This window comes from Myodes glareolus, chromosome 7 (genome assembly GCF_982192425.1).
Source record: "Myodes glareolus chromosome 7, mMyoGla1.1, whole genome shotgun sequence".
Taxonomy (NCBI): domain Eukaryota; kingdom Metazoa; phylum Chordata; class Mammalia; order Rodentia; family Cricetidae; genus Myodes; species Myodes glareolus.
In genome coordinates this window covers 39,126,004-39,138,851 of record NC_142032.1, presented here as the reverse complement: position 1 = coordinate 39,138,851, position 12,848 = coordinate 39,126,004, and the positions used below count along the sequence as shown (strand labels likewise).

At 43.3% G+C, this 12,848-nt stretch overlaps 1 protein-coding gene across 27 annotated transcripts in view; it reads left to right on the top strand.

The window, feature by feature from the left end:
• Window positions 1-12,848, top strand: part of Trpm3 (transient receptor potential cation channel subfamily M member 3) — a 522,878-nt gene that overhangs the window by 426,397 nt on the left and 83,633 nt on the right. For 10 of the 27 annotated variants that reach the window (XM_085693715.2, XM_085693704.2, XM_085693718.2 and 7 more), the window contains 5 exons: window positions 5,845-5,880; window positions 6,032-6,172; window positions 8,421-8,450; window positions 9,338-9,627; window positions 10,243-10,471. In XM_085693715.2, the coding sequence (XP_085549841.2) occupies window positions 5,845-5,880; window positions 6,032-6,172; window positions 8,421-8,450; window positions 9,338-9,627; window positions 10,243-10,471 (726 nt within the window). The remainder of the gene's footprint in view (window positions 1-5,844; window positions 5,881-6,031; window positions 6,173-8,420; window positions 8,451-9,337; window positions 9,628-10,242; window positions 10,472-12,848) is intronic. The other 17 variants (XM_085693719.2, XM_085693721.2, XM_085693714.2 and 14 more) reach the window with 3 other exon arrangements.

Below are 12,848 nucleotides of genomic sequence, written 5' to 3'. Positions count from 1 at the left end.
CCACAGATACTTTATCAAGGAAAAGCAGCAATGACTCAGGCTACTGGTGATGGGGTACACAGTATTGCATAGGCTTTCTCCAGCTGAAATCATTACTCTTCACAAAAAAAACCTGTCTGAAGCAGGATGGTAATAGCCTCGTTACTGTTGCATAAAATTCTCATTTAAAGTTGGACATAGGAAGGTTATGTTTACCCTTGGCATATACTTGCTCTTTTGCCCCAGTCTCCTTTAGTAGTAGTCTGACTTCAGAACCTTTAACTCCAAAGAACAAAACAGAAATTGTAGACCTTCCCCACCTCATAGGAATGCTACAGTACTGTGGCAGAACCCAAGGACATACTGAGAGAAGGGACCTGGACCAGCAGGTTGTTCCTAACAGGGAGGACCGTAGCATCAGAAAATACAGAGGCCAGGAAAGTTGGGATCCGGCAATCTTGCATAAGCTGTGCCATACCCCAAGAAAGGTTACTAAGAAATATAGCACCTTCTATACAGTGTGCAGGAAAAACATTAGAGGGTCAGCAGAAAACCATCATACAATAGGACAGAGTCAGAAAGAAGCCAGTCAAGCAAAACTGCCCAAAGAGAACCAGGGATATTTCAAGTGTACCACAGGCTTGGCAAGACTGATGACTGCAGTCCTTCAAGGGAGGGGGGGCAGGAAGAGAAATCTCAGTCCTCCCAGAGCCCTGGCCTCAGATTATTTTCTGACCTTGCCAAGCATGTTCCTGGTTTTAGACAAGGAATTAAGTTCCTTCTCCATGCATCATGGACTCAGGGAAAGTCTAGACTGGTTTGACTCTCAAGTGAGAATCAAAAGTACGAGTCAAGTACATCATCTTGTAAAAATTCTCAACTATACTTGACCCTTAGTGAACTGTAAGCAACTTTAGATATTGTCTTCAAAGTGTGGAGGCCCTGGGGGCTGCTTATAATTGGCCTATTTTAATCTACTGGGCCTTCGTTAAGAACGAGTAAAGGATGTAAGAACAAAAACAAAACCCACACCCACCTGAAAACACTGGTTTTACTTTTCCTTGCTATTACAAACCTTCCTTCTGTCTCCACACAGCTATATTGAAGGATTGTCCAGCTTTGTGAGCAAAACCCGTAACTCTTGACATTAAGGGAAGCAGCCTTGTGCTTGTTTACCCAAATCACCACTTTACTGAGACCCCAGCTTTCCTCATCTGGCCCGTTCCAAGCCAACGTGGCATCTGTGCCTCCAGCAAACCCATTTCCTTCACACATTCTGCTTTCGCTTAATTTATCCTGAGTTCAATTTTTCTGGAAACTACTCTCAAGTGATTAGGGTCCCACTTACTCCACATATTCTTTGCTAAGCGTTTAACTCTTATGTTCAATAAATTATTTCAAGCAGTTCTAAAATAATGATTATGATACCATCTCCCCACCTCAGGTCAGTCTGTGTTCAGCTAGAGTGTGGGGCTTTCTGATGATATAGCCAGGCTTTGGTCCCAGAATCCCGTTCATCAGCCAACCTAAACCTTGGAACACAGACATTTTCCCTGCCCTCTTTCCTGGCATTCAGGTCTCGCCTGACTTTCAAGGAGATTTTTGAAGTTATAGTTCCTTGAGCAGAAATGATAACGATCTCACATTATCTTCTCTCAGCTAAATGATCTCTCATATTAGTGTCTCTACTCGGAAGATTTCCACTCCGCTACGGCACCAGCCATTACCCAAAGCTCCTTGAGCTGTCTCCTGCAGTTGTTTGTAACGGGTCTTGTTAGAAGGCAGGCAGCGAATCCTTAAGGTACTCTCTACCCTTTATAAAGCTTCTCGGCTGTTAATGTACCTTGAAAATTACATGGATTAATAAGAAAAGGATGCTAAGAACATGGGAGGAAGGACTGTTAGCTAAGAGCAGGCCTTTCAGAGCGACAGGAATAATAGTGCAAGAGGAGAGTTAGGGGAGCATGCTTTGACTCGCTCACTTAGGGACTAGAGGAGATGGCTTTAAAGCTCATCCAGAATCGCACTAGACTGGCCTAACAGCGGTTTCTCCTTTTACTTGGAGAGCAGACTGTTAGTAAGAGGAGGGCAAAAATGACGTCTGTGTTTAGTTTCTTCTCTCGGAAGAAGTGGAAACAGGAAATAAAGGCTCATCTCTCTGGTTACTGAAGGAAAGGAAGGAATAGCCTTCTCATCTGCAAAGGAGCCACATACCAACAGTTTATGTTCACAGATAAAATTATATGGAAAGGAGACTCTTTGTTGGGTGTTTCTCAAAGACAAGAAAGTTTCACATCTGAGTGCAAATTTCTCCCATGGTCCCATAGGACTTTTTCTAATTTAGGCCAAGTACTTACTCAGGTGATCCAAAATCTAGGTTTAAAATCCTAAGAACGTCTTGTGACATTTAATTTTTTTTAATTAAAGAATATAATAAGTATTAAAGAATATAATAAGTGCCTCTTTCCTTACAGGCATGCATATATATATTATTCTGTGAACGTTTTAACGGGTAGTCATAATACAATGTATATACACATACATGTGCATGAGTTAGAAACATAGTTCTGGACTTTAAACATAATAGATAGTGAGATATCTCTGAATTAAATGTAAATAATGCCTACAAATCCAAGGATACATTTTGTAATTATCAGATCACCATAAGCCAATCGGGTTATCTCCAAGTCCCGCTGTTCTTTGAAACCAACAGAAATGAGTGAGGAGAAATGCTCCCAACCTGGTCTCAAGATCTCAAATTCTTTCATATCTAGAGAACAATCTACAAACAGTGAGGTAAAGAATCACCACTCTCCACCCACCAAGAGTTTGAACTGATATAAGCCAAACCAATTCGGTCAAGCGACTTCATGCATAAATCCATCAACTATATTCATGGCTTTCCTATTAAGCTAGCGGCTCAAGTCTGTCTGCATTTCTTTAACATATAACCTGCCGTTTCAGTAGCTGCCTGCTTAGTCTGTGGCTTCGGATGTTTTAAGTTGTAGTTTCTCTTTCTTCAATTAACTGTGCTAATACTTCAGATTATCTGTGTGGTCCTTCACTGCCAGAGGAGGGTGATTTGAGTAGAATACAGAGGCCATGGTGAAATTAAGATTTAAAGTTCATTTACATGGGAACTAAGACCAGTTTTGCTGAATACAAAAGAGTGGGGGATAGAGAAGGGGAAGGGAGGGAAAGAGGGAAGAAGGAAAGATGGGAGGAAGGAAGGGAGGAAAGAAGGGAGGGATGGAGGGAGGGAGGGAGGGAGGGAAGGGGAAGGAATAAGGAAGGAAGAAAGGAAGGAAGGAAGAAGGGAAGGGTTTTTGAAATTTTGGATAAGAAAAGGAGATGTTCAGAAGCCCATAAGAAAAATTATCAATTGCCTGGTTTTTTACTCTGCTAGCCTACTAAACCATGGGTGACCTCCTTACTTCCTGAGTGCTCCCTAGACTGAGCCCTAACCAGTGACTATTTTTCTCCCATCAAGTCTGTGTCCCATGTCTTTTCCATACTCTCCTTTGCTGAACCTAAAAATCAGCAATCATTTAAGACGTTCCACACCCCAGAAAAAACAAGCTTGTTTTCGAGGCTTGCTATGTGTTTCAAGGGAAAAAAATTTAAAAAAGCAATGTTCCTAAACAGTTCAAACCAGACAGCCATACCATGAGCTGATGCCTAAAGAAAGTTCGTTTTGACGTTGAACTGCTCTCAAGGACATCTTTAAGCATGGCATGACTTAAATTTTACCTTCGAGTAGTGGTTCAGAGCATGAGGACAACATTCTCGAGTTGTCAACCTGCCTCCCGATCCTCTCCATGAAGTAACTTGAATCTCAGGGCCTGCTCTGTGTTGTTAAGGCATGAAATGGGGGCTCCGTCTTGAGGCTTTGCCCATTCCCCAAGTCATGCCCCGCAGGGTGGGGACAGGACTAAGAACAGCGGACAGCATAAGAATGACTCTGGTGTCAGTGTTTTGAATTCCAATTTGGAAAGATCCAAAGCAAAGGAAGACTCCTTCAGGAGGCCGTTGTCACTACCTGTCGGGCATTCAAGGTACCACTCACCCTTTCTGCCTCCTCCAGAGCAGGGGAAGGGAGAGCACAGATTCATCCACATCTCTTCCTCCAGCCCCACACACCAAACTCCAGAGGACACCAACCCTGAGCACTCTATACAGTGCTCTTTGCCCAGCGGGTGGCAGTAGAAAATAAAAGCAGTTGGTAGATGCTGATTAACAGTCAGGCTTCTAGAAGCAGGCGGGACCTGAGGGTCAAAGGTCACTGATTTCTGATTTTAGAGCATAAAGTGGGATATGGAAAAGGATACAGAGTCACACGGAGTTGAGCTCACAGAGCCTAGCCCCATGCTGTTTGCCCTGGGGACTCATGTGTCTGGCCTTTCTTGGCATGAATACCTGCAAGCTGCCCTTGGGTCCAACAGTTGTGTTCCAGGATAAGCAATACAGATGCCTCATCATTGCTGTGTGCAGACCACGCCAAGTCAAGGCGTCATCCTCAGCATGCAACATGCATCCGGGACACAGTTATCCCAACCAGGGGTGATGAAAGGAATCTAGCCACTTAATTTTGCTACTAAGAATATAACACAAAAAGCCCAACCCAGACTGAATCCCAGCCACATCAATTAACTTCTTTGTTTCACTGATACATACTTTCAACAACAAAATCCCAAGAACCAACCACACCCCACATGTTATAAAAGACATGGGAAATATAAAGATAAAAGAATTCAAGAAAAATTTAAAACTGTGAGTTTAATGACAGACTACATTGAAGCCTTCTTTAACCAATTAGATGGATTTCCTACTGCCAGAGTCCTATATCACACTCTGGAGATCTGTAAGTGGACTGCTATCGTCCCCTGAGTCTTAGGTAGTAGAGAAGAGGTTCCCCAAATCCAGGCTTGCATCAGAAGCCACCCAGAGGAGGCAATGAGGCACACAGATGTCGAACCCACTGGAGTTGGCAGGATACAGTCCAAACAATGTAGTCACCGAAATCCCCGTGGTGTCTGTGGCATAGGCCGTCACTGGCAGAGGGTGCTGTCCTGCATCTGGAATTAAGTCAGACTGTGAGAGTTGCCAGTCATCTAGGCCTACCGGAATTCTTCCTTGACTTAGCAGAGTGGAGGGTCTCCTGGGGCTCAAATAATCCTCTTCTGAACCACCGGCATGAACACCCTGTGTTCCATCCCTGGCACCAGCACTCAAAAAAAATTTTTTTTAATAAAAACTAATCCTAGGCTTCATCCTAACCCTGTACCCTTCCTACAACCAAACAAAGTTGTTTTGCAACAATAGGAGACAAAACCACCTAATTTTGTGCAATTTTTAATTCCAATGTTAAAATTTCTTCAGCTGTTACACTTACACACACACACACACACACACACACACACACCCCCTTTAAGCATAAGGGACACTCATACAGTTCCATTCTGACACTATGAAATGCCTTCCCTGATCCCTGTTATATATGGGGAATGGGGGAGGGCCAGTATATGTGACCAGCTAACAGGTCTTGTGTTTAAGTAGACTTGATCTCTAAGTGGTCCCTGCCCTGGTAGCGACACTCATCCTCTGAGAGGAGTCTTCCTTTTGTGAGTGGGGGAAACACAAAGGGCCTCCAAGAGGTAGGCCTGGGTCAGAGAGAGGCTCAGGAGCATCAGGGGACCCTGCATCTGGAAGCTGGGAATGATAGCCCTTGCCTTGTCTAGCCTGTGTTTCTCTCTGCTACACTGGTGTTTTTTTCTCCCCAGCTGAAGACTTGAATAAATAATTTGATTTTCTGTTATTGCCGGCGATTACCGCATCTTCTTATTTAACTTATGTCTTCTTTCCAAGCGAGAGTATCCAGGTTTCGGTTGGATCTATTTTAAGGTGAATTAATTAACCAGCATAATAATACATTCATGTTTCTTTTTTCATTATAATTTTTACTCTAAAATAGTTACAGAACACTTGCCAATGAACCCCTAGTAAACCACGCCGTCTTTTTGGGTCTGTCTGTCGTTCCCTTCGTCTCTAACAGGGAAACCTGCCTCCGGACTACAGAATCAGCCTCATAGATATTGGCCTAGTGATTGAGTACCTGATGGGCGGGGCTTACCGCTGCAACTACACCCGCAAGCGCTTCCGGACCCTCTACCACAATCTGTTTGGCCCCAAAAGGGTGAGTTTCTAGCATGTTCTGAGGTTCTTTTGGGGAAGACTAGGGAGGAGAGATTTCGGGTATGGCTTCTTGTCTCCAAGGGAAAACGAATTGAAAGGGCAGAAAGTGCACCCCCCCCCTTTTTCCATCCAAATTGTTGAAAATTATGATTAAATATAAAATACTGGGCAAACAAATCCTATCTGCTGCTTTCCTTGCGGTGACGGACCCACTTTGGTCATTCTAAAAATATTTCTCTAGAGCTACAGTCTAAATAACTGCAGTCTCTCTGCTAGTCTTTCCTTCAACAAAAATGATCTTCGATTGGAGGAGGGCCTTCGTTTTTTGGTTTTCTATTTTGCATTTTCATGTCTGCAGTTCAATTCCAGCGAAAACCTGCACTTTCCTCGGGAGTCACTGGTCAGTACTACTACGGCAGAAGAAGTCTGGGCAGGGACAGCTTCCACCTGTGTCCCACAGGAAGGCAGTAGGGCATTTCCAGAACATGTCCTCATGGCTCGATTTAGCCAATGATTAGTGTTCACGTCTTGAGGACGTTCTTAAGTTTTGCGTTTGTGTCCGTTGGTTGTTTGGTTTGTTGTTGTTTGATTGGTTCATTTTGTACCTAGCACTGGGATCTAGAAACAGTTCCCAAGTTGCTCCATCGCCTTTCCTCCTGTCAAGCTAAAGCCCCCACAGCCTTGGGCCGCTAGCGCTTTCATAAGCCAGGACCCTCAAAGGTGTGTATTGCTATAAACACAGCTTGGACTTCACTCCCTGAAAGGGGCTGGGGCACCCTTAGGACCCCAAAATGACACCTGGAGAGCAATTGACTCTGCTCGTAGAGGGCATGAGATTTCTTCCTTTTTTATTCTCTCTCTTTTAAAAAATATTTATGATTTTCTTAATGTTTGGGTTTTATGATTTCTCCCTTTATGTAATTTTTTTGTTTTTGTTTTTCTGAGTTTTTGTTTGTTTGTTTGTTTGTTTGTTTTATTTTTTGAACAAGGTTTTCCACTGAGGAAGCTATTTTGTGGGTCTTTTAGAAAACAGGAGAGGAGGAACAAAATCTTTGAATAAAGACAAAAAAATGTAGATTTGTGGTAATTTTAGAAGCCAAAAGAGAAAAGAAGGGAGACAATGTCAAGCTAGTCTAACTTCTATAATCACATCAAATTACAGGAACTATCAGCTCCTGATTCTTATGTCCTCGGTAGCTTCCAAAATGACACCCACTGCCCTGATGCACTTAGAAGACAGAATTGGTACTCCTGGCCCATGGGTGTTAATTTGTTCTCCCACTCTTAAATACAAACTCCCGAGTGGCCTTCTCTGTGCCCTCAGTTGTGCCCACTTTACAAATACCCAGCAAGGCCAAGGAAGCCACTCCCTGTGTGGGGATGCCCTCCGTGCCACTGAGCAACTCCTGCCACCAACAGCCCCCGCACACCCTTTCTCTGCTGTGCAACACTGGAAGACAACAAAAGGAACATCTAAACAAACATTTTGAATTATTCCCCAACTCTCTGCATAATAGAAGTTTTCCAGAGGTTTGAGAAATATCTGGTTTGATCTGTTGATTGTTTCATTTTTCATCTGTCTTCTCTGCTCAGACTACTGTAACAAAACACCAGAGGCTAAGGGGCTTATAAACAGCATCAACGTACCTCTCACAGCTCCAAGGTCAAGAACAGGGTACCAACAGGCTGACCATATGCAAAGGGCCTGTTTTCTGCTTCATAGGTGGCACCTTCTATCTGTGTCTTCACACGGGAAAAGCCAACCAACTCCCATCTGCCTTTCTGATAACGATATAACTTTCTTTCAGAAGGCGTCTTCCATCATGATCTAACACTCTCCCCCAAATACCCACCTTGTCAGTTAGAATTTCATCATCTGATGCAGATGGGTGGGGAGGAAAACACTCAGACTATAACATTTACTCAAGTGCTGTACATCCTAGAGGAGCCGGTGAAGTAGAAAGGTCATAGGAAAGGGAAAGAAACTTTGACCCACAAAAAGTCATTCTAAACCTTCAATTTTATCTCTTCAGTTTTCTAATTTGCTGTGGTTCACCAAAATCACAACATCCCTAACTCGCCTCCATTTTTTCAAAAACATGTTCCTTTTATTGTGTTCACTCAGTGACATAGAATTAATGCTATACGGTACCGTAGAGTTCTTATATTACTTATTTGCAATATAGTAGAATTCGTTTCTTACCTCAATGAAAAAAGATCTAACTTGTTCACAACATTTTTTTAAACAGCCCAAAGCCTTGAAACTGCTGGGAATGGAGGTTAGTGTTTGCTCAAATTATTAGTGTCGATTATTCTCTTTCTCACATATTTAAAAGATATATGAGTTCATTTTAATAGTAAGGCTTAGTGCATGATTCTAAAATACAATTTTCCAAGTGCCATGATGGCAGTTCACAGTAGCTGTTAAAATTCCACAATGAATTTATGTTAGCAGTGGGGGCAAAACAAAAATGAATAAATCCAATTGTAAATACTAACTTGAAAACCAAGTGCATAAACTCCACAGGCAAAATCAATTAGAAATATTTACCAATGCCAACAGATCCAAAGAATTTCACAGATGCATCTAATAGGGGTGCAGAAACTTGAGCGGTTTTGTTCCCATCTTTGGTTCATTGTTTATTGTTGTTGTGTGAAAACACAGGTATAGAATATCCTTGCTTTTTCAGAAAAAAATAAGGACGAAAAGAAACATGGTAATGCTGCCCATCATGAGGTATAGACAGCCACACCTATGGAAGAAGAAACGGACAATAGTAAACAAGCAAAAGAAAGGAAGGAAGAAGGAAAATTACCTATGAAAACATGTTTGGAATTTTTAAGACAGACTCTAATTATGTAGCCCAGCCTGACCTCGAACTTGCCATCCTCCTGTTTCTGACTCCAAGGTGTTGCTGGGATTTTAGGGATTCACCACCATCCCCAGCTTAGAAAATGCTTTGTTTAAAGTAAAGCGAGTATGCATTTATTAAGTCTTATTTTTAAATCAGCCCGAAGGAGCTTGCAAGTCTCTTTAGGATAAGAATTGGTCTGGTTCGTTTCAGTATGATTCTAGAGCTGAGCCAATGGAAGCTATACATAAAGTATGTAGTGAATTAATCTGATTCCTTTTCAACTCAGCTTGTCTGTTTCTCTAAACTTGCAGGATGACATTCCCTTGAGGAGAGGACGGAAGACAACTAAGAAGCGTGAAGAAGAAGTGGACATTGACTTGGATGACCCCGAGATCAACCACTTCCCCTTCCCCTTCCATGAGCTGATGGTGTGGGCTGTCCTCATGAAGAGGCAGAAGATGGCCCTGTTCTTCTGGCAGCATGGAGAGGAGGCCATGGCCAAAGCCCTGGTGGCCTGCAAGCTCTGCAAAGCCATGGCTCATGAGGCCTCTGAGAATGACATGGTTGATGACATTTCCCAGGAGCTGAACCACAACTCCAGGTTGGCCAGTCACTCGTGAGGAGGGTGGGGAGAGAAGGAAAGGTAGACCCCAAATGCCAGAAGTTCTGGGCTCGACAAAACTTATGGGGTAACAGAGTCCCTGCACTAGAGCACATAGAGAGTGGGCATGAGTCATTTGCCTTTATTGTGCGCAATGCTGCATAGAGGTACAGAGAGATTATCATTCATCCTCTCAACTGCCCCCAAGCAACAGGTCATAGCATCATGCATTTCATCCAATTCAGGATAAGATCTCAGAGAATCTAAGTAACTTGGCTGAGATCATATATAGTTGGCAAGAACAGGTCTGTCATGTTTAAGAAGACACACCACACTCTAATGACTGACTGCTTATTCTGCCTCTACCTTCACATGCCCTGAATTGGGGGTCTTGAGTGCAGGAATCAAGCTTTTCCCTAACATCTTCAGTTCTAGACATGGTATCTAGCGAGCACTTAAAGAGTGTTGCCTGGGTGGTTTCATGAGCCACCAGACTTGACAGGAAACCGCTACTCCTCACAGCAAGCTACCTTTTATGATTGAACAGTGGGCTCATCTTTGTTCGTGGAAGTCTCCAAGTTGGCCTGAAAGACCCACCTGGGCCTTGTCTTCCAGGGACTTTGGCCAGCTGGCTGTGGAACTCTTGGACCAGTCCTACAAGCAGGATGAGCAGCTGGCCATGAAACTGCTGACGTATGAGTTGAAGAACTGGAGCAATGCCACATGCCTGCAGCTGGCTGTGGCTGCCAAGCACCGTGACTTCATTGCACACACGTGCAGCCAGATGCTGCTTACTGACATGTGGATGGGCCGGCTCCGCATGCGCAAGAACTCGGGCCTCAAGGTCAGCATCCCCAAAAGAGATCTGTTGCCAGAGCGTTCAAGGGTTGGTTGGAGTTTTCTAAGCCAGATCTCTGGTGGGTCTAAGGGTTATCTTGTGTTGGGAGGTGGTGCTGACCCATCACTAGGCATTATAATCTCCTTAGAGATATGGTTTTCATTTAGAGTCGGGGTTTGAACTTGGGGTCTGTCACATTTAAGAAGGCAAGCTACATATGCTATAGTCATTGATTGCTTATAGTCATTGATTGCCTCTACCCTCAAAGGTCTTGGATTGGGGGTCTTGAGGCCAGATCTTAAGGCCTATGAAAACAGAATCTTGTCTCAAATCCAAAGATGCAGAGTACACACAGGTCCCGTGGGGACACTGTACACTCTTACACAATTATGCTACCACAAGGGTCTCACCTAAGTCACCCTTCAGTGCCCTGTGAGACTGAATACCCTTCTGGTCCCACCCAGGCTATCTTGTATTATGTCATATCATAGAGACATGGCCTCTGATAGAATGGGCTTGAGACATTTTAACTGAACTAAAGTTGAGATAGGTTTGTACATCAAGACATTACTCACTTTTAAAAAAGGACAGGTGGGTTCAAAATCACACCTAGAACCTCATGCATGGCAGTGAGCTACATCCCTAGTCCCTGATCTGTTCTCAAGTGAGGAAAAGCAAGTGACAGGCCAGTCAACACAACCTAAGCCCATTTGCAAAAGGTGTATAGTGATAGCTATATAAATGAACTAAGGATAACCAAGAGGCACACACAGGGTTAAGTGCAGTAGTTCTCTCTGGTACTGAACAGACTGAGCACGTGACTTGTTCTTGAGAAGACAAAGTTGGGTTGAAGCTTTTGCCTTATTTGTTGGCAGTTTTAGAGATTGCAGGGCCCCACACATGCCAGGAGAGCTCTCTATCTTTGAGTGACACCTCAGCCCAATTTTTGCTTCTTCTAATCCTGTTAGGGATTTTCAGGGAAAATTTTAAAATGAAAGAATTTTTTAAAAGAAGGAGAGAGAGAGAAATGAACGAGAGAAAAAGGGGAGGATGTTTGGTTTAATTTTTATGATGGCAGTTTTTAATTATATGTATTTAAGATGCCAATACAATGTTTGAACATACACCAGAGTCAAGCAAATTGGCACATTCATCATCTTGCAATTACCCTTTTTTGCATGTGGTAGGATTGTCTAGCATCTACTCTCTTAAAAATTTTGCTAGTATGTAGTGTGACATCATGACCATGTCGCTCATGATATACCTAATCCCTTTGGACTCTCTTACACCACAATTTTGCATCCTGCCCTTCTTGACTGTTGTTCTCCTGGACCAGGACTGGTCGTCTCACTCCGCCTTTCTTAGGGGCTCTTGACCCGAAGTTACAAAAATGGTTCTATGAAGAACCTGCTGCTAGTAACTGCCAAGTCAGGTGAGGAGTCAAGCTAGTTCTCAGCTCCGAGGACAGGGCGTTGTACCCTACAAAGATTGTCAGCGTGTCGTTTGAGCCTCCTAAAACACCTATAATTTAGAGTCAGTTCTGATCCTTTTCTGCTAACTGGTCTTAAGTCCCCATGGCTATTAGGACCACAAGACTGTGAAGACATCATACCCACTGTTCCTTCAGGATCTGTCTGAGTACCTACCCTCTGTGCGGTATCTTTGGGAGCCTTATACACTGGAACTGTTTTAGAATTGAAAGAAGCTGGAGAAGACACTGTTCTCTGACAGTGGAGGAGATCACGCTGCCTTGAGATAGGCCTATGTCATGAGCATCTTGACACTGAGATTCACACACAGTGTTTACACATGAGAGTCATGCAATGTTGGCCTTTCTGGGGCTTTTGTGCAAGGAGACTCACTATTCTCCACAAATACCGAGGTCTCTGTGGGAAGGGGTGGTTCTGTTTGGACATTAGCTATTGCCAGTAGAATGTTCTACAGCAGATAAAATCATTGTCTACATGTGCCTTCAAGGTCAATCCAGAAAGCTTTACTTGACAGAGGTCATCAGCTAGCACATCAACTCTACTTCACATATAAATGCCAGTATGTGTATGAATTGATTTTAAAAGGCCAAGTTCTGTCTAATGACCAAAATTTCCATTTTTTCACCTTTGCTTTGAATAGGATCTTTCTCCTCATTTCCCCCATAAAGAGAGAATTAATAGGATACGATATACTTTAGTAAAGTAAGTGTTTCCTAGATGGGCCAAAAAGTTACCTTCTTGTATATTTAGATCTCCAGATTTCCACATCCCTATTCAGCCAGTCCAGCACCTGTGTATGAGCATGATGTACACACACACACACACACACACACACACACACGCACACACACACTCATATACCACACCCCAGGTTCTCTGATTCTAAGCAACCA